Source organism: Crocuta crocuta, unplaced genomic scaffold (genome assembly GCF_008692635.1).
Source record: "Crocuta crocuta isolate KB4526 unplaced genomic scaffold, BGI_CrCroc_1.0 scaffold477, whole genome shotgun sequence".
Lineage (NCBI taxonomy): Eukaryota > Metazoa > Chordata > Mammalia > Carnivora > Hyaenidae > Crocuta > Crocuta crocuta.
In genome coordinates this window covers 1,088,467-1,109,813 of record NW_027530193.1, presented here as the reverse complement: position 1 = coordinate 1,109,813, position 21,347 = coordinate 1,088,467, and the positions used below count along the sequence as shown (strand labels likewise).

Here is a 21,347-nt window from a genome sequence, read left to right as displayed (position 1 = left end):
AGTGATCCTAGTACGGGAAAACTATGGCAGAGGGAAGAGAATTCTTCAAACACTGGAACTACCAATCCAAAAATAATGATTAAAGTGACTGGAATTTCAGGATCACTAACTTTTATCAAAGGAAAGGACATTACACCTAGGAATACAGAGTTGAGGATTCTGAAGCTTTCTGTCACGATGATGGCATCTGGTATCCGGAAGTCATTTCATCTTTGCCTAGAGACTCACTCAACTGAGAAAATCAGTCCTTACAAATATGCTGAAGGCAGCTGCGTGGGCAACACAGAATCACAAAAATAATTCAAATCTCACGAGTCTACTAATAAATGAGTGAATGGCCGATAGTAACACATGACGCTGAAGGAGTAAATGAATGCACATGGTAAGGCACATGAAGTGGGGCTGTAACAGGGCTTCAGTGACTCAACAGTAAAACAGCCTCAAGTGGGTTTTTCTGGTCCTCAAATGATCTCTGTCTCCATTAGCACAAACCATGACATTCCTGCTATTGTACAACGGTAGAAGTTACGTATGGGAGACAGAGGTCATTACCTCGAGGCCAGTGAGTAGGAGGGTGGAAAGCCAGGACCAGAAAGGCCTCCCAGAATCCAATCACAGTGCCCAGTCTGAGTTCTTTTATAGGCAACATCAGAATCATGACAGAATTTAAGAGTGTAAAAGGTAAAAATCCCCAAAGAGGAAATTCTTTTCTAAAAATATTCAAAAAAGGAATGCAGACTCCTTAGCTTATGTCCCCCCCAATTTTTTTTATTGCCGCTGCTCATTAAATCTCTGTGAACATTAACACGTGTCTGTGGTTGAGGGAGAATGTTCCACTGCAGAGAAAGGAAAAACACACCCAGTTTTTCATAAGAAACTTTGGAACAATTTAATATTCATACTCAGGCAACGTTCAGAATAATCCTCTCAGAGAGCCTAAAATTAGGATAATGGTTAGCAAAACAGCAAAGATACTACCAACCAGCATGAACTCCTGTGTAATTCTTAAATATAAAGTCGCGATCCCAAATCAACTGGGAATGTGCGTCCTTACTCGATGAGGATTTCTTTCACCATTAATAATTCCAAGCTCGACAAAAAGACAAATGGCAAAGTGAATAAAGGATTTCTAAAGCAAAGAAGATGCCACCAACTGGGAGCCCCAGACCTGCTCTGATGTCAGCCAGGATGTTGTTTCAAGCTCATGAGGCCCTCAGCCTGATGGCCAGAGGCCCTCACTGCACGAGAAAATGCTCTAGTGCTTTCGGTGACATGACAGAACAGGATGTGTGCTGTGGCAAATAATTGCCCAGCAGACAGAACCATTTACTCCGCGTACTACTTACAAACTCATAGTCTCCATCCTGCGGCACTTTCCAATCTGAGGAGTTCCTCAGCGGGCCGGGTACACTTTTGCCAAAGCTGTTGATCTGATTTTCCTTTTCTTTTTGTTCAAAGTATTCAAGGAACGATGGTTTTGCAGGCTGCATGGTCTCATCCCTTCCTGAAAACCAAGAACAATGAAAGGAGAAAAATGGTATCTTCGACCTCAGATAAGTTTAATGGACACCATCCATCTCCAGACGGCCTTCATTCAGCCTGTGTGTCAGTTGCTTTTTTAGAGAAGGACCCTCAGGAGAATCTAGTGAAAACCACAGGGAAATGCACAAAAGCTTCTCATGGAATTCCAGAGGATGATGACCCCTCTCAAATACATGCAAATATTTCCCCAGGGCCCCTTTTTCTAGATGGAGAGACTTGGGTGATGGAATGACTCCGAGTAAGACACAAGTAGTATTTTGGGGGTCTCCAATGGCAAAACGTTCCTGTAACATTTAGACTGCAAACAGAGAAGCAGGCAAAATATTTACTTATCATCTACATATACAACATCTTCTGGAGCCAACGGAGTAAAGAGAAGGGGGATAACACAGAAGGGTGACTCCCCTTTGATAAACTCATGATCCGACTGGACTAGTAAGAGAAATATGCATGACAAAGCAAATAGAAGTAAATCATAATCCATCCACTCTGGGAAATATTATGTAACTTTTATAATCTTATTTATAAATGGCTTACAATAAGGCCAAAAGTTAAAGACAGGATACAATATTATAGGTACAGTATGATCTTAACTCTATAAAATCATATATGTAGGAAGAAGAAAAAAAGACCGGAAGAAAACACACCAAAATGTTTACAGGATTTGTCTCTCATAGTAGATCTCAAGATCTCACAGAGGGATCTTGCAAGCTGGTATGGTCAGGGAGGACGGGTAGAGGGGGGTTTTGGCTGGGCCCCAAACATCCCTGAGGGAAGAATCTGCACTTAGGTAGCAGGGCCGTTACAGAGCAAAGCGGAGTCGGCAGGTATGAGCAGCGGTTGCCATAGAGAGCAGAAACCAGCAGTCACTAGTTAGTAACAAGGGCAAAAAGCAAAACTGTACCTAGCATGACGTAACAACATAGCTAGCTGCATGTACCTACTTCACACGTCAAAGTAATTTGTGCTTCTAATTAATATTCTAATACTGAGAGGTGCAAAAGTTTTTTCCCAGTGCTTTCAACGAACATGCTGGGTTTATACTGCCCTTTCCCCGGGTAACCAGGAAAAAAGACCAGAAGGTTCAAAGCCTTAGGAAGTGGATGGGAGGGATGCCTGGGTGGCTCAGTCAGTTAAGCATCTAACTCCTCATCTTGGCTCAGGTCATGATCTCATGATTCACAAGTTGGAGCCCAATGTGGGGCTCTGCAAAGACAGCATAGACCCTGCTTGGAGTTCCCTCTCTCTCTCTCTCTCTCTCTCTGCCTCATCTCACTCGTGCTCTCTCTATATATAAATAAAGAAATAAGTAAACTTAAAAAATTCTTTAAAAATTAAGAAGTGGTTGGGGAGGGGTCGCTTGCTAGTGTTTCTCTCCTAGACACACACCTGTGCCCCATCAACCTCATCTCCCAATGCCTGCCTGGTCCAGTGTCAAGCCGGCACCCTGACTGCCTCTCGGATGTTTGTCATCTCACTTTACCTTTGCCAAGTTCAAGAGCAGCCAAGCCCAGATTTGCCCACTTCCAGATGCTGCCCAAAGCCTACTTCCCTGGTGCCTCCTCACTTATGAGGGATTACACATGATATTTAACTAAGATTGGTTAAGGATTATGTGGTGAGTGTGTGTGTTGTTTGGTCTGTTCAAGGTACCACATTAACGGCTTTTCACGCTTAATTTATTGAATTTTTGAGTTAAACTTAAGGTATTATTTCATAATCTACTTCTGAAGGGACTACAACAAAATAAAACTTGTAGAAGCAGAGGTGTTTTGGATTTGCCAACAAGTACTTTTGATCAGGCTGCTCCTCTGGGACCAGAAACAACTGTGCAGCAGCCTCCACACAATCCCACAGAGAGAAAAAGAGTATTTCCAGAGCCTCCTGGAGCCACGCAACCGTGACAGTGCTAGTGACAGCGGTCACACACAGTATACAGTGTCCCTTAATACAGAATCTCATGGCACATACAGCATACGGTGTCCTTTCATATGGAAGCTCCTGTCTAGACAGTCCAATCAGCTGACCAGGACAGGAAGTCCTGAAACAAAATAGAGAGCCCAGATGGCTTCCAAACAACTAGACAGTTATTTGGAAAAACACGGAGTTGGATCCACGCTTCACATCTTAAACCAGGAAAACTCCAAACGGTAAAAGCTTCGATGGTAAGAATGGAAACCATAAGTACTATAAGAAAACTTGTGTGAATGCATTTAAAACCTAGGTGTGGAAGGGGCGCCTGGGTGGCTCAGCCCATCAGGTGTCTGACTTTTGGCTCAGGGTGATGATCTCATGGTTCGTGAGTTCAAGCCCTGTGTTGGTCTCTGTGCTGACAGCTCAGAGCCGGAGCCTTCTTCGGATTCTGTGTCTCCTTCCCTCTCTGCCTCTCTCTTGCTCCTGCATGTGTGCTCTCTGTCTCTCAAAAAAAAAAATNCTGATTCTACGTCTCCCTCTCTCTCTGCCCCTCCTCTGGTCACTCTCTCTCTCAAAATGAATAAGTAAACTTAAAAAAAAACAACAAAAAAACCCTCCCTATCCTGGGGTTCAAAGACCCAGATTTTGGTCCAAACATAAAATCCTGGGAGCACCATAGGTTCCAATCTACGAAAAGAGGCCCCTGGACCATTATTTCCCACTTTCCTTTACAGCTCAGAAAATTTCCTAATTCTATGAGTTGACAGTAACTTATGAAAACATATTTATGCTCAGTTACTGATAACCAGTCAAAAGATGCTCTTATCTCCAGAGGGATTATCACACTTGATAACCTCTAATCTAAAATATGCCACAGCTTAGAGGTGTACGGGCATAAACCAAAGACCAGACCAAAGCAAAAAGTAGTTAGGGCTCAACAAATACTTGTGACAAGACAGTCTCTGACTCTGAATTTTTTGTTGTTGTTGTTGTTAGTAGGGTTTTTTTGGAGGTGGGGGTGGGGAGCAGGTATCTTTTTTAAAACAGATGGAAGAGGTGACCACATTTTCCTTGGCCCGAACTGTATACAATGTTGGTTATAAAAATGTTCTATATAAATAAAGCTGAAGTGGGGCGCCTGGGTGGCTTAGTCGGTTGAGCGTCCGACTTTCACTTAGGTCATGACCTCGCGGTTCGTGGGTTCGAGCCCCGCGTCGGGCTCTGTGCTGACTGCCAGCTCAGAGCCTGGAGCCTGTTTCAGTCTGTGACTCCCTCTCTCTCTGACCCTCCCCTGCTCATGCTGTCTCTCTCTCTCCTAGAAATAAATAAAAAACATTAAAAAAAAATTAAAAAAAAAAAAAAAGCTGAAGACATGAATGAATCAACTGGTAGGAGAAGCCAAGTCTACCGGCAGGAAACAGCATGCACTCAAAAAAGAGAAAGGGTTAGGTGTATTTGTGATTCCTGAACTTAGTGCTTCCAGAAACTGACCGCCTGCATCACAATATTCCTCCCTTATGTGTTACGGTGCTTCGTGTGTTAACACGGAGCAGTGAGCACTCCTGTTGTGACCAACATTTTCTTACTAACACCGTAATTAAATTATAGCACCTGTCTCACTCTGATTTTCTAGACTGGTAATTCTCAGGAAACAGATCTGTATTTCCGTAATAGTTAGTATCTTGGATAAAATGTTTGCAACAAATGGCCATAACGATTCCCTCCCAGTGTCCTCACCCGTTGGTAACGCCCTCCCACAGTGACCTGGGCTTGGCCATGGGACTCCCTCTGGTCACTGAAACACAAGCAACCTTATAAGCAGGGGTGTGAGAAATGTTTGTGTGGCCCGCTACCGTGCAAATGACGCTGAGTGAGCCTGCTGGATGGCAAAATACCATGTGGCAAGGGACCCTAGTCAACAGACTGTTTTAGTTGAGGCCTTCATAAGTCAGGCAGCCCCGGCCGCTATCACACCTCTGGCCACTAACTTTTGGGAGGTAGCTATACTCACCCCTGTACCACCAACACTTAAGTTTTGAAGTGGTTTGTTACACAGTAAAAACTAACTGGGATGGTGTCTGTCTGCCTCTCTCTCCCTCACACACTACTCAATTCAATTAAGATTTACTGAATAACTTCCAAGTTTCAGGCATTTTCCTAGGTACTTTTGCATGACGGTCCTATCCAAACTTCATAAACATCTGTAAATGAAGCAGGAGGGAGGAGGGCCCACATTTATTAGGCACCGAGTAGTAGACGATCTATCACTTCACTTAACCCTCAAATCTTCTGAGGTATGTATTATTATTTCCACCTTACGGGTTAGAAATCTGCTTAAGATTACGTAGCTATCCCAAGGGTGGGATATGAACCCTGATCGTCAGTTTAAGTCTGGTGAGTTGCGTCTCATACTGCAAATTCTCTAAAATCAAAATGAAAATTCCTGACATGTCAGAACTGCCATTAAGGTGAGTGTCGAAAGACTAAGGGAATGGAATTTTCCCAGTAACCTTATCTTTGGACTTCTCTTTTAGCACTCCTGAGCTGGATAATCAAGTGTGCTGGACAACAGCCTGTCAGTACTGAAAAGCCTAAGAGAATGAGTCCAAACTGATTAAAGGCAATGCTGTCCCCAGGGCTGGTGGGCTTTTTGTTTCGATGTGAGCTGGGGTATTTTTTCAGATGTATCCCAGGAAATGAAGACGTTCCGCTGAATGATAATTCCAGAAACCTGAAGCCGTTGGGAGAACAGACTGAGCAGAAAAGTCAAACTTTCTAAGTGGCCATCACTTGCTCGGATTCTTTGATCTGAGGCAGGAACTGCATGATTCCTGTACTATGACTGACCCATTTTTCTTTGTAAGCAGCATCTGGCAAGCTCAATGGACAATCTGTCTAAGCTCACAGACCGGGGGTGAATTTGTAAACAACCATATCCCATATTTATTTTTCTTTGAAAAATGCTATATAAAAGCAGAAAGACCTAACAACCCAATGCCCATCAACTGAAAAATGGATACATCAAATATGGAATCGCTATACAATGGAATTTTATTCAACAAGAATGAAATACTGATACATAATACATGGGTGAAGCCTAAAAGCATTATGCTAAGCGAAAAGAGCCAGTCACGAGAGGCTGCATATTCTATGCCTACATATGAAACATTCAGAATAGGCAAATCTGCAGAGACAGAAAGCAGATGAGCTGCCCAGGCCCGTGGGGTAAGTGGGTGGGATGGCACGTGACTGCTAATGGATACGGAGTTTCTTCTAGGGGCGATCAAAATTCTCTAAAATGAGAGTATCAATGAAACAGGGGATTATCCATACAATGGAATCATTCAGCCACAAAAAGGAATGACGTGCTGATACAGGCTACACCACGGACGAACCTTGAAAACATTAAGAGGAAGAAGCTGGACACAAAGGCCACATTCTGTAGGATTCCATTTATATAAAATGTCCAGACAAGGCAAATCCACAGAGGCAGAAAGCAGATGATGATTGCCTGTGGATGGGGGCACGGGGTAATACGAAATGACTGCTAACAGCACTGTGGTTTGGAGGGCAGTGAAGAGAATGTCTGGAATTCAACAGTGGCTATGGTTGCACAACGTTGTTAATGTACTGAAAAGCCACAGAACTGTAACTTTCAAATGGTCAATTTTATAATATGAGAATTATATCTCAGTTAAAAAAAATACATCTTAAAAAATTAGATTGTGATGATGGCTGCAAAACTCTGTAAATATACCAAAACCCATTGAATTGTATACTTTAAATGAGTAAATTACATGGTATGTGAAGTATATTATCAATAACTCAGTTTTAGGGGTGTCAGGGTGGCTCAGCTGGTAAAGTGTCCAACTCTTGATTTAGGTTCAGGTCGTGATCTCCGCTCAGGTCATGATCTCATTGTTGTGAGATTAAGCCCTGCATCGGGCTCCACGCCAGGCACGGAGCCTGCTTAAGATTCTCTCTCTCTCTCTTCTTCTACCCCTCCCCTGCTCACACACCTGCATGCATATCCTCTCTCAAAAAAAATTTTTTTTTAAACTAGAGATTAAAAAACATAATTAAAAAAAGAAGGACCTCTTTCCTCTACAGTTTATTTTTATTTCTAGATTCATTTGAGCTATGACACAATGCCAGGGGAGTCATGAATGGGAAAGAGATTGACCAAAGGCTGAAGCCCATCTTTTCCTATGGAATGACCACCTACTAGACATTAAACTAAATTTATGCCCTTTCATTTTTATGTTCATTTTTAAGACTGTCATTAAGTAAACCATAATGGTCACTACTCTGCCCTTAATTTCTTCAATAATAACTCTATTCTACTTTAACAGGAATATATTCTGTTTAAATTAGAGAAGTACCAGAGCCTGCATTTTCTTCTCTGTTTCACACATGAATATTTGCAAGGAAAAAACTCAAGTAATCTCTCAAATGTTTTCTTCTGGCATGGAATAAAATGACTTATCGGAGGGTTGTCTGTTTTGGTTTTTAATCTGACCTTTATTACATTTCGGTTTTTGTGTGGTTTTTGTTTTTGTTACTAGGCACCTAAGTATCTTCCACATATTAACTCATTTCATTACACAAGTTATTATCCAAGTTTCTATGTCTGGCCATAAATATTCCTTTGCATGCTCTTTGAAATCACTGAGAATTGCTGGAATCATAAATTAGAAGATTCCCTGGAGTCCAAATGGAGTAACTCTTCTAGTTAATCAATTTTGCCAATTGCCTCTATGTACATCGACGTGACTCCCAAGCAGTGGTACTTAGCTCTTTAAGTCTGGTGAGCTGCCATGTATCTATTCAAAGAAATCTAAATCCAAATTTCAAAGAGTTACTAACTAGAGCAAAAGAGGTACACATCTAAAAAGATATAGATGGTTAACAAGTGAGAAGATCCATACGTTGGTTATTATAAAAACTTCCCTTTTCCAGTCTTCTCAAGCTCCAAATCATCCACTGACTCTTCTAATAAGCCACTTTGTCCTGTCGCTTTTCTGATCAAAATGTCTTTATATTACCCTATTACCAACAGTAATTACCAAGTTCAAACTTCTCAGCGTGGCACTCAAGGTCCTCCAGCATCCGGTCAAAATCCACTTCAGCCCAAGTGAATATTCAATGTATATGTTTATTTTCTGACTTTGCACCTGCCTAAAATAGCCTCCCTCGGCCTCTCTGCGCACCTAAGTTCTTGCTTTCCTTCTCACAAAACCTTTAATACTTGTCTGTACCACTTACCCAGCATTTTGCCTCGTTACGTTACCTGCATATGTAAGTTATGGCCACATATAAGGAACTACAAGGAACAGTTACAGTACAGCAGGTACTCCATAAGTATAGGACAATGATGACGACAAATGTCATCTTTCCCTTATAACCTATAAATTCCTGGTCAGCAGCAAATGACTCTTTTGGTTTTTGTACACGAAACAGTCATGACACATTGTGACTACCTAATAAATACTTCTTGGTTGGCATTAAATATTTATGGTGAACAAATCCTGATTCCAAATTGATATTTTTTAGAGCATAGTTATGAGAATCATCTACTTTTTCTATATAAATCCATTGAAATTGATTAATGCATCTCCATTTCTTTGCTGATTAAGAGTAAGCAAGTCAGAACAGCTTAGAGCACCAGAAAAATACATTCCCCCAATCAGTCAAAACTGATTTATCTGCCTCTTAAGCATGAAAGCCAAAGTATATCTCTTAGGATTCATTTTCCCTTGTTCTTCATTACTCTCGCGCTACTGCTCTCTCTTGGAAAATACATTTCCCCCATGGGTATTCTTGACCCTCTCTCCTTTTACCAATTTAATTATAATGGAGCACCTTATCTTCCCAAAACTATAGGCCTTGAGCCCTTCACCCAAGCTACACTGATATCTGGCATTTTCACATCCTAATATGTGACCTGGCAGGGTGTTTTGAATGAATTTTCAGGCACCACGTGTCTTTTGACTCATCCCAATAGAATCAAGAACGCGAATGCTTTCCAAAGATAAAATTGAGCCCAACATCTGGACAGAATTAGAAAAACTGCACAAACAATTAGGATTTTGTCTCCACTGTAGCAGGATGACCTTGAAGTATTTTATAAGATAATTTTTTTAAAGTTTATTGATTTTGAGATAAGTAAATAAGTTTATTTATTTTGAGAGAGAAAGCACAAGTCAGGGAGGGGCAGAGAGAGGGAGAGAATCCCAAGCAGGCTCCATGCTGTCCCCACAGAGCCCAGCGTAGGGCTTGAGCCCACAAACTGAGATCATGACTAGAGTTGAAGTCAGATGTTTAACCGACTGAGCCACCCAAGCGCCCCTGACCTCGGAATATTTGTGCAACTGTGAGAAAAGTCTAAGGACCAAGATGTCTGCTCTTCTAACTTAAATCCCACCCAGGAGAAAGATTCTGATAAATGCACAGAGAACCACAGCAATTATCTTTCAGGGATAGAAAAAAATCCAGTCAGTAAAAATTCCACAGGATTAAGGTAACAGTTTGAAACTTAACAAAGGAAGCTTCAGGTGGATCCAAAGTCTACCCTTCTTTAAAGTCTGCCATCTTGTATTTTGAGCTATTTAACAGATTCTCAAAATACCTTTATCTTATTGCTGAGGAATGTGAAACATGCACACTCATTCACTCACTCTTTCTCTCTCCCCCCTCAGCACATTTTTAAAACATTACTGAAATCTTCCTTTAGTTCAACCATTTTCATATCAGTGCTCAGACAGGTGGCACTTACAAAACACCATTGATACCAAGAATGAAAACATAAAAACATAAAGAAATACAACTAGCAAGAGAAAAGGAATTAGGATGCAGAAAAGTAGCCCTTGCTGAGGAACTTTTAGGCCCAATTAAAAAGCCACTGTCATTCATTCATTAAAAGACTCATAAACTTACATGACTCACCATTTTGTAACATTTACATTCTAAGTATTTTCCATACGTTATTCCATATCTAATCTTACCAACTCTACAAAGTAGGAACTTTTAGGCCCCATTTTTTCAGACTAGGAAACTGAGGCTCAAAAAAGAAAGTGACTTGCCAAAGTTGAATGAAGTTTATAAGATTCTGAGCGAGTTTCAAAGCAAAGGCTCTCATTCCAAAAATTAATGTTCTTTCCATGATCCCTTTTTTCTTTCTTTTCCTAACAGAGATACATTTCTAACAAAGTGTTAGCTTTGGTACGTATAACTATACCAATGCATGTGTGGAACTCTCAGACTATGCTGTGAGTGGCAAAGACACATGAACACTTAACATTCTCTGACAATAGTTTTAAAGAAATTGCGCAGTAAGGCTACTGTGGTAAAAGAAGTGTTAAAACGCACGCAGTACATTATGTCCTATTTACATGCCATCATCGGAGCCGGGGAGAATGAGATGGAGAACACACAAGGGAGGCCATGTTGAAACAACTGCCTCCAAACCGCTGCAGGTGTAAAGAAACTAGGCTGTGAGTCAAGAATTTCCAACTCAGGCAGCTCCGAAATTGGATCTGATGGTGTTGAAATAAAATCATTTCAACAAGAGCCTGGACTTTGGTTTTAACATGAGGAAACTTATGGCAACAATAGGGGCCTTCATGAGACTTAGGAATTTCTGGGGAACTACAAACACACAGTGTTTGCCTCACATAATGCTAACACAGTAATTTGCCCACAACATGCTTCTGAGTTGTCCTAACTAATTTATGCCACTCACTTTAAAATCCTATGTCCAGGAGATTAATGTGGCCATTGCTCTAGAATAAAAATTAGAAATTTATGAATGATGTTCAAGTTTTAAATAGAAATCACCCACTTACTCCCTTTCAGAGTCTCCTTGGACCACTGAAGGATAGAAAAGATTGAATCCACTGACTCAAGCCTTTCAAACAAAAATGCTCACTACCACCTCTACTATTCTACACTCTACTGGAGTTCTTGGTAAGAAAGAAAAATATAGGGGCGCCTGGGTGGCTTAGTCGGTTAAACGTCTGACTTTCGCTTAGGTCATGATCTCGTGGTTCGTGGGTTCGAGCCCCGCATCGGGTTCTGTGCTGACTGCCGGCCCAGAGCCTGGAGCCTGTTTCAGAGTCTGTGACTCCCTCTCTCTCTGACCCTCCCCTGCTCACGCTGTCTCTCTCTCTCTCTCTCCTAGAAATAAATAAAACATTAAAAAAAGAAAGAGAGAAAGAAAGAAAGAAAGAAAGAAAGAAAGAAAGAAAGAAAAATATATAAGGATCGGTAGCGACTGGATGGCTCAGTCGGTTAAGTGTCCGACTCTTGATTTCAGCTCCAGTCATGATCTCACAGTTCGCGAGTTTGAGTCCCATCTCAGACTCTACACTAATAGCATAGAGCCTGCTTGGGGTTCCTTCTGTCTCTGTCATTCCCCTACTCATGCTGTCTCTCTCTCAAATAAACCTAAAAAAATTAAAATAAAATAATATATACATGGATCAAAAGGGAAGAACTAAGATTGACTTTTGTGTAGTCAATGTGGAAACAGATTAGATAAAAACTAAACAGAGGCAACAAAAGCTATAAACTGCCATTATTAATATTTACTTTGATACACATATAACAGTCTCCAAGTCAGTTCACCCAAAATTTTAAGTTTTATTTTTAAAATTTATTTAATTAGTTGGTTAGGGCCATTTTAGCTGATGAAAGCTGCAAAATTACATCACACAAATTTTGTTCAAAATTTCTGCATCATACCATGCTGCAGAAAGAAAACATCAGTTCTCGTGAAGGTCTACTGAGAAATCTGGGACGAGAGAGGAAAAAAGTTGAAACTATTTTGAGACGTTCTGGCAGATTCTACTCTTACTTGAACTTTGCCAAGTATGAGGTGTCCAATTTCCTACCTAAATAAAATAAAGACACTGTCCTAGTGTTGCTGCGCTTACTTAAAATAGATTTAAAAATAAACAACGGTCTTGATCCAGAATAAAGCCTACCATAGAAAGGGGATTTGATGGGACTGCCATTCTAACTCATAATCTGTTACAGAGCTCCCTCTGCTGGCCCTGAGAAAGCACAACAATCCTGACACTGACCTAGAACTTCTCCTGTCACTTCAGATGGGGGGCGGGGGGGGCAGAGTTCTTCCATAGCCCTTATCAAAAAACAGAAACACCCACACTTATGTAGACAAATAGAAGAAACCTTCCAAAATCCCCAAACAGATACTTTATCCAGACACAGTTTTCAAAGTAGTGCAAGCCATGGTTCCCTCCATGGTTCTTACACATGCTCCTGAGGTCTAAGGCAACCAGGTCTCCCCTTACTCTGATCCCGTCCCTCCAGCTGCAACCAGATTCCTTCCTGTAGACTGAGACATCCATAGCCAAAACATACTCCCCAGATGGAGACACCATTAAGCCTATCATCAGAGTCCAGCCCCCTCTGAGAACCATCCGCCCTTCACTTCTGGAACTCTGGGGAAACACGGAGAGTAGCTAGTTATTCAAACAACCAGTAACGAGAGGTATATTACTGCAGGCTGAGGCTTACCAACATATGATCTGTAACATGAGCCTTGGTCCTGTCCCTCAACAACTTAATAAAAAAGGCTCTGCGGAGGAGGAATACAATATAAAGACCTTTGAAATCAAACGTATCTGGCATCAAGTCTTGGCACTTCTATTACTCACGATGTAATCACGAGCAAGTTACTTAATCTCTATGCAATTCCATTTCTGCTGCAATAAAATGGGGGGTGGCTATATTTACCACACGGCATGAGAGCAATGATTAGCATGTCAAATGCTTACAAAAGATTAAGCTCAATGCCTGATACATAAAGTGCCTTATCATTAATGATTATTAACAGCTATAATGTCTACCCTCCTGAGTATAATAAAGAACTAACATATAATAAATAATCAGTCCTAAAAAAAATAGATATCTCTGGAATCTCCTCAGAAGCCAGCACTAGTGTTAATCATGAATTTTGATGAGTCTTATATTAGTCTAATGCCCATTAATGTATGGGAATGCTTCCGAAACAAATCAAAGTTCAGGAGAACAAAAGGAGCACAGACTCTGGACTTCACCTTACCAGCTCTAGCACTTACTAGCCACGGGACCAGGAGCAAGTAACCTCTCCTGAGCTGTCCCTGGTAGAGAAAGTACAGACATATCATCACTACAGGCAGGTCAAGATGACCGAGTGAATGGAAGAACTAGCGGGTCCCCCTCCTGCTGTACATACAAAAATTCAAGCCTTAACAAAACGAAAACACCATAGTGCTCAAAACTAGAACAGGAAACTCTGCAGATGCCAGAAGCAACAGAGGAACCCACGGCACTGAGGTGAGCGGCCCCCTGGGAAAACCAAACCAGAGGGACTAGTTTTTAGGCTGATGTGGGAACAGGAACCAAGATGAAGATGGGAACCATGTCTATAAAAAGGTAGCTAGAACCCCCTTCCCAGCACAAAGATAGAAGCTAGGACAAACTCTACCCACAAGCTCAAGGCCATGGTTTCGGAATGTAATAAGGGGTGGAAAGAGTCAACTTCTAGAAATGTGATTCCCTTGGCTGTACCACAAGCACACTGCAGATATGATTAATAATCTAAAGACTACACTGGAATGAAAGACCCCTTAGGGACCCACAAGGATACCTATCCAATCCCAGGAACATAAGAGACCTCCAAAGAAGGAAGATACTTCCCACTGAAGATAAGCTCACAAACAAAAATTACAAAATATAAAAAGAAATCTAACAACATGAGATACAGCAGACACAATAAACAGCAGAGATTAGACCCAAAGGGGCGCCTGGGTGGTTCTCAGTTGGTAAGCATCTGACTCTTGATTTTGACTCAGGTCATGATCCCATGTTTCTTGAGTGTGAGCCCCACATTGGGCTCTGCAATGACAGTGCACAGCCTTCCTGGGATTCTCTAGCTGCCTCTCTCTCAGCCACTCCCCNAATAAATAAATCAACTTTAAAAAAAAAAAAGAGGGGCACCTGGGTGGCTCAGTCAGTTAAGTGTCCTACTTTGGTTCAGGTCATAATTTCACACAAGCCCCACGTTCAGCTCTGCGCTGACAGCTTGCTCAGAGCCTGAAGCCTGCTTTGGATTCTGTGTCTCCCTCTCTCTCTGACCCTCCCCTGTTCATGCTATCTTTCTCTCTCAGAAATTTAAAAAAAAAAAAAAACATTAAAAAAAAGAATATCTAGGCAAATTATTACTGTATAGGAACTATAATGGCACACAGTCAAAAACAGGCATTCTTCAGTTGAGTGAAAAGGTGAACTACTTTCTTTCTTAATAGTGCCTTAAAGGGCGCCTGGGTGGTTTACCTGGTTAGGCAACTGACTCCTGGTTTGGGCTCAGGTCATGATTTCACAGTTCTTGGGATCAAGTGCCACGTCAGACTCTGTGCTGATAGTGCGGAGCCTGATTGGGATTCTCTCTCACCTTCTCTCTCTAACCCCCTCCCCGCTTGCGCACACTCTCGCTCTCTCAAAATAAAACCACGTTAAAAAAAAAAACAACCTGTGTTAATATTGCCATAATACCGTTGGTATAATAATTTTTAATATGGTAACTGAGAATAGAAGCAAATGAAATATCTAACTTTTCTAAGACAAGGAATAAACATTTTTAAAAATCAGTAAAATACAGTCAATTGTCAAAAAGCGTACCAAAAAATTCAGAAAAGTTTCTGACCTAGATGTCCTACACAAATTGTGTGCAAGTCTTCTAATGTTCTTGTTACAGTTTCTTTAAACTTAGAAACTAAAATTAGATTCTATGAAACTAATGCAAACCACTATGGGGATATGTCACTTTTTTCTTAGGTTTATCGAGGGTAACAATTACAATTTTAATTTTCAAGGGTTAAACTTTTCACAGAAGTTCAAAGAAGGCAGTACATGAAAGCCTATTTGTGAAAACAGATTTTTAACATCTAGAAACTTCAGTTCTGTGTTAGTCCTGAGTTATAAAAGTTTTATAAACACGTGGACTATCTGAGCTGTAAGGGGCAAGGAAAGGAATAAGTTTATGACTCTTGAATTTTGCCCATTAAGGCACAGAGGCCCATCCGGGGAAAGTGACTTCTCCAAAACAGCACAGACAGCTTCTGGGCCAAGCTCGGTCCGACAGTCTCCTTTAAATGTCTAGAACGAATTCTGAAGAAATGGTATGATGTCTGAGATCTGCTTTAAATTCATTCAGTTCATTCATTCAGTTCTGAGGGGCTGAAATATGATCCTTTTAGAAACTGTATGGGGTCATGATACTATTCCACGCAATTATGTTATGTTTTAATTTCCCACAATGAAGAGTTTAAGTAACTCCTAAAAAAAAAAATAAGTGGTAAAGATCTCAAAGTAAGTGGCAAATCTGTCAAACCTGTGGCCCCAAAACCGAAGTACAAGACCTGAAGCAGATGACTGGTGAACTGAGTTTACTGGATGTCACTCAGCTATGACTGCCACGGGTTTTAGGCAGTTTTTCATCAGGACTCTAATAAAAAATGTGTTTCTCATTAGACACACTAAAGTACCCAAGCCCAGAAACTGAACAAACAACCCACTGAATTAATTAGCACTTAAAATACATTTGGAAAATCACATTTGGAACAAAATTAACTCTTTAAATAAAAAAGGGGCAGATTTTCCAGAACATGTGCGTGGATGGGCCCAGCCAAGTTATACTGCACAGTGATTAGATCATCTGTATAATGAAAGCCCTTAAGACGAGTAGAAGACAAAGCACTCAGAATCCATGGGAAGAACTAGAGGTCAGCAGCTACAAAACAGACCCTCTTAAACTACACTGGCTACTTGAACATTTAGAAAGAAAAACTAAGAATGTCAAGTACGTAACATTCATGTGATAATTTATGTAACACCAAACGCATATCTAGGATATGTACCTAGGATGCTTCAATATGGAGTTTAAGGGATGAAACATACCTAAGAACACTAAATGAAATCAGAATTTAAAGGGACAAGCAAGGTGACAATGTTTTTATAGACTCTTGTAAATATCCATTTTTAAGCCCATAAGAAGTAAGAAGAGGAAAAAGAGAGGGGGGAAAAAAAAAGAATTCTCAGGACAATCCACATACAAACCCTGATTTACCAGACATACTGTCCCATCAGTATTTCTGGTAGGATTTCTTTTATGATAACATTAGAAAATAATCTGGAGAATAAATAAAATTTAAAACACATATAATCCTATTACTAATAATAACCACTTTTAAAATATCTGCTTTATTTACCAACCTTTTGTTTTTTCAGTCTTTTTTCTATATACACAGTAATGTATGTTAAGTTGTTTTTACTTTTCTAAAACTGGAGTCGTGCTATAATTTTGCTTCCTTCTCTTTTCTTCTTTTTAAATTCTTTTAAAGTTTATTTATTTATTTTGAGAGAGAGAGAGAGGGCCAGGGAGGGGCAGACAGAGAGGGAGACCGAGAATCCCAAGCAGGCTCCATGCTGTCAGTGCAGGGCCCAATGCAGGGCTCGAGCTCATGAAACTGAGATCATGACCTGAGCTGAAGTCAAGAGTTGGTCGCTTAAGTGACTGGGCCACGCAGGCACCCCTCCTTCTCTTTTCCCTTAACAACATAAGTATTTCCCTACCTCACTGTGTATTTTTCAAAAACAGGATTTTTAACGTCTCTGTATGGTACAGTATTCCCTCTTACGGATGTACCATAATTTATTTGACAATAATCTGCTACTAAACATTTAAACCAGATTTTTTTTTTTTTTTTTTTTTTTACAATTCTAAGTAACATGTTTGGAAAAATTCTTGCTATAATTTTGTCTGCATCTTTGATCATTTTCTTGGATCTGAATCCTAGAAGTGGAATGTGCTGAGTCAAAGGTCTGAACTTTTTAAACCCTTGATGCATATTACATTCCACAAAAGTTACACCAATTTACACATCCATCAACAATATTACTACTTTTCACCACCTGTACACTTCTGACCAGAATCCAAACACAGATTAAGCCTTGGCCCCAAAACAGAAAAAAGAAAACCTTTCCCTTCGTAAACAAAGGGCTGATTATAAATACACAGACCTGAAACGTGGAAAGCAGAGGGGGGCTGCCTGGGACCCCCAGCCCCAGATCTGCTTGCTCCAGTCCGGATACAGCAGCCACAGCTCCCCTGCACTGACCCGTCTCTCGCCTCTGGGCCTCTGTGTGCGCTGCTCCCTCTGCTGGCACACTGCCACCCACCCTCGTCACTGCCACCCTTCCTGTCACTCCCACCAGGGATTCTGCAGTCATCCTCAGCCCACACTGCAGACTCTTGCACTCTGCTTTGACAAGCCCCTCGGTTACCTCCATTTAAGGCTTATTTCATATACTGAATTGTAATTAATGGTCCGTCCCCCACCCTAGACCGTGAGTCCCTCTGAGGCCAGGACTGGTTCTTCATTCCGGGCTGTGTCCTCAGCACCCGGCAGAGGACCCAGGATACAGCACGGAAGAAAAATTCACTGAATGAATTAATCACAAAGCAGAGGGTCTAGGGCAGGAGGTAGAGAACTTCTGCCGTCTGTAAAGAACCAGAGTGCAAACATTTCAGGCTTTGTGGGCCCTATGGTCTCTGTCACAACTGCTCACTGTGCATCTATAGCATAAAGCAGTCACAGACAATATGTAAATGAATGGACATGGCCATGTTCCAATAAACTTTACCGCCAAAACCAGGTGGTAGGCCGGATTTGGTCTGTGAACCATAGTTTGCCGCTCCCTGGTTTAAAGGAAGGACCTTTCAACTTTAAAAAGGGAAGAGGAAAAAAAAGATGAAAAGATTATAAAGCCTTAATGCTTTCAACCTATGCAAAATTCAAGGGGCGCCTGACTGGCTCAGTCAGTGGAGCGTGCGACTCTTGATCTCAGGGTCACGAGTTCGAGCCCCACACTGGATGTAGAGATTGTTTAAAAATAAAATCTTTTAGGGGGTGCCTGGGTGGCTCAGTTGGTTAAGCATCCGACTTCAGCTCAGGTCACAATCTCGCAGTTCATGAGTTCGAGCCCCACGTCGGGCTCTGTGCTGATAGCTCAGAGCCTGGAGCCTGTTTCAGATTCTGTCTCGCTCTCTTTCAAAAATAAAGAAACATTAAGAATAATTAAAAAATAAATAAGCAAAATCTTTAGGGCCGCTTAGGTGGCTCAGTCGGTTGGGTGTCCGGCTTCGGCTCAGGTCATGATGTCACAGTTCGTGACTTTGAGCCCCATGTTGGGCTCTGGGCTGACAGCTTAGAGCCTGGAGCCTGCTTCGAATTCTGTGTCTCTCTCCCTCTCTGCCCCTCCCCTGCTTGTGCTGTCTCTCTTTCTCTCTCAAAAAAAAAAAAGTATTCAAAATAGATAAATAAAATATTAAAAAAAATAAATTAATCAGAAAACAAATAAATAAACCCATGCAAAGTGCAGGCTAAAATGTGCATACAGAATTCAACTGTTACTGTTTATACCCACAAACCGCTTTCCTCTGTGAGCTGCTCTGTGATGCACAGAGTAAGGGAAGGGAAACAAGCGAGGCGCAGGGGAGAGGACAGCACTCTGAGATGGGAGCCGAGCATGGGTGTCGGGTCTCGGTCACAGGCAAAAAAAGACGAGCAGGATACGAAGCAAAGCAGAGGAGGGTTTCAACTAGAAGGGTTTTGATAGAACTTTCACAGTTGTACAGTCAGCCTGACTGACTGAGTACTGACTGAGTATCGGTAAACCTGGGTTAAATGCACAGAAAACGGAAAATACACTGATGATATGTAAATAGCTCAGAATCTCCTTACACTTCGATTACGCATCAAAACACTATGTGTATGCGCCTCCACGGATCAAGGAAAAAAAGAAAATGACAACATTCGAGGAGCAAATGGCCATTCAGGTTTGAAAGAAAGTTCCTCCTCGTTGCTGATGTTTTTTGCCTCTGACACCACAGGCCAGCTGTCCCCTTCCCCTGCCCCCAACCCTGCACCACCAGGAAGTGACTTGAGCCTGAGCCCATGTGGACCAGGAGAGCCTACTTTCTCTGGAATGTGGGGACCGTGTCCAAGAAGGGAGTATATTTAACCAGAGCCTTACTTTTCATGGTCCCTTCCTCTTCCTCATCCTCTGCATTGATCACCATGGTGCCCAGCTGTGACGGCAACGTGTCCCCATGCTCGATCATAGTGCTGGCTCCGTCGGTCACTGTGCTGGCCACGCGGACGGTGCCCATCTCATCACCTGCTGCTCGAACCATCGTGCCAGAGTCCATCTCATCCTCTTCCTGCAGGAGGACAAACCCTCAAATCGGGCTAACTGGATCCAAAGGCTTTGAGTCTTTGGAATTACTGTTACTCATCATTTCCGGATTTCATGCTGACTGGGGTTCTAGACCCACACCTTGCAGAACTGAGAGCGCTCTTACTTAACCAAGTAGGATCATAAAGTCAGCCACACGAGATGGCATATCGAACCAGGAGGACCCTCATGGGGCCCCTGGGTGGCTCAGTCGGTTGAGCATCCGACTTCGGCTTAGGTCATGACCTCACAGTTTGTGAGTTCAAGCCACACCTCGAGCTCTGTGCTGACAGCTCAGAGCCTGAAACCTGCTTTGGATTCCATGTCTTCCTGTCTCTCTCTGCCCCTCCCCTGCTTACACTCTGTCTCTCTCACAAAAATAAATATTAAAAAAAAATTTTAAAAGGAGGACCCTCTTCCCTCACCCCTTCTTCTCTCCTTAAGGGTTTTACAATGTAAATCTAAGGAGCTGAGGTGCACACCCTTGGAATCTCAGGCTTGTGAGGGAGTCTCTGAGTGTACACTCCACATATTTAGTACAGATCCCTGATTCTCCTAAAGGGCATGAAAGACCAGGTCTCTGACCTGAGCGTTCTTTTTCCCGAATAAAAAGTCAAATTCGGGGCGCCTGGGTGGCTTAGTCGGTTAATCGTCCGACTTTCACTTAGGTCATGATCTCGCGGTTCGTGGGTTCAAGCCCCACGTCAGGCTCTGTGCTGACAGCCAGCTCGGAGCCTGGAGCTTGTTTCAGAGTCTGCGTCTCCCTCTCTCTCTGACCCTCCCCTGCTCACGCTGTCTCTCTCTCTCCTAGAAATAAATTAAAAAAAAAAAAAAAAAAAAAGTCAAATTCGGTAAATGCTGGGGGTGGGGTGGGGGCAAAAGAGTAAAACTGAAAGTGTCTTAGGAAGCACTGTGGAGAAGAACAAGCAGAGACAGGCAAGCCGTCAGCGGTGTCCAGGACGGGCCCAACCAGCCCCGCGGCGTCTCCAGCTCCCGGCTGAGAGCCACCCGTCCCACCAGAGCTGGCATCGCACTCACGGGGCGATGCGGGCAACGCCGCCACTCACCGAATTGTCCTCGTCGTCCTGGTCTACCTCCCGCTGCTGGGCTTCCTGGCGCTTCAGCTTCACGTCCATGGCCTCGTTAATTAAGTCCCGCAGGATCGACACTCCTTTGGCACTCTTGACAAACGGGTGCTTAAAACACAAACGGAGACAGTTTACACGAGGGCCCAAATAGTGCCTGGCACACCAGAGGCACCTGATCACATTTGCTGAATTGATGAATTTCATCTTTCCCTTTCTGTTCGGGATGAACAGGCGTGAAATCACTCACTTTACAGCTCCGACCAGAGAAGCCTTCTCTGGTTTGCTGGTCTTTTTCAGCCTAGCTGCAGAGTCTCCTCCATCTCTCGCTGACAAACCTACAACTTCTCGGCAGGGCGGTACTGCCCCCTAGAGGGGGTTTCATAAACGTGTGGGAACTTGGAGCTGTCCCCGTTTGGAGAACACCAAGGACACAGGAGGGGAAGCAGGGACACCGCTTCAGAGCGTGGGGCAGTCCTGCGCAGCAGCCAGCGGTGGCACATT

The 21,347-nt window shown here is 42.4% G+C and overlaps 1 protein-coding gene across 4 annotated transcripts in view; it reads right to left on the bottom strand.

Moving 5' to 3' along the window:
* Positions 1 to 21,347, bottom strand: part of STK4 (serine/threonine kinase 4) — a 336,256-nt gene that overhangs the window by 39,002 nt on the left and 275,907 nt on the right. For all 4 annotated transcript variants that reach the window (XM_077765279.1, XM_077765280.1, XM_077765282.1 and 1 more), the window contains exons 9-11: positions 20,826 to 20,954; positions 19,558 to 19,744; positions 1,347 to 1,504 (exon numbers count right to left, since the gene is read on the bottom strand). In XM_077765279.1, the coding sequence (XP_077621405.1) occupies positions 1,347 to 1,504; positions 19,558 to 19,744; positions 20,826 to 20,954 (474 nt within the window). The remainder of the gene's footprint in view (positions 1 to 1,346; positions 1,505 to 19,557; positions 19,745 to 20,825; positions 20,955 to 21,347) is intronic.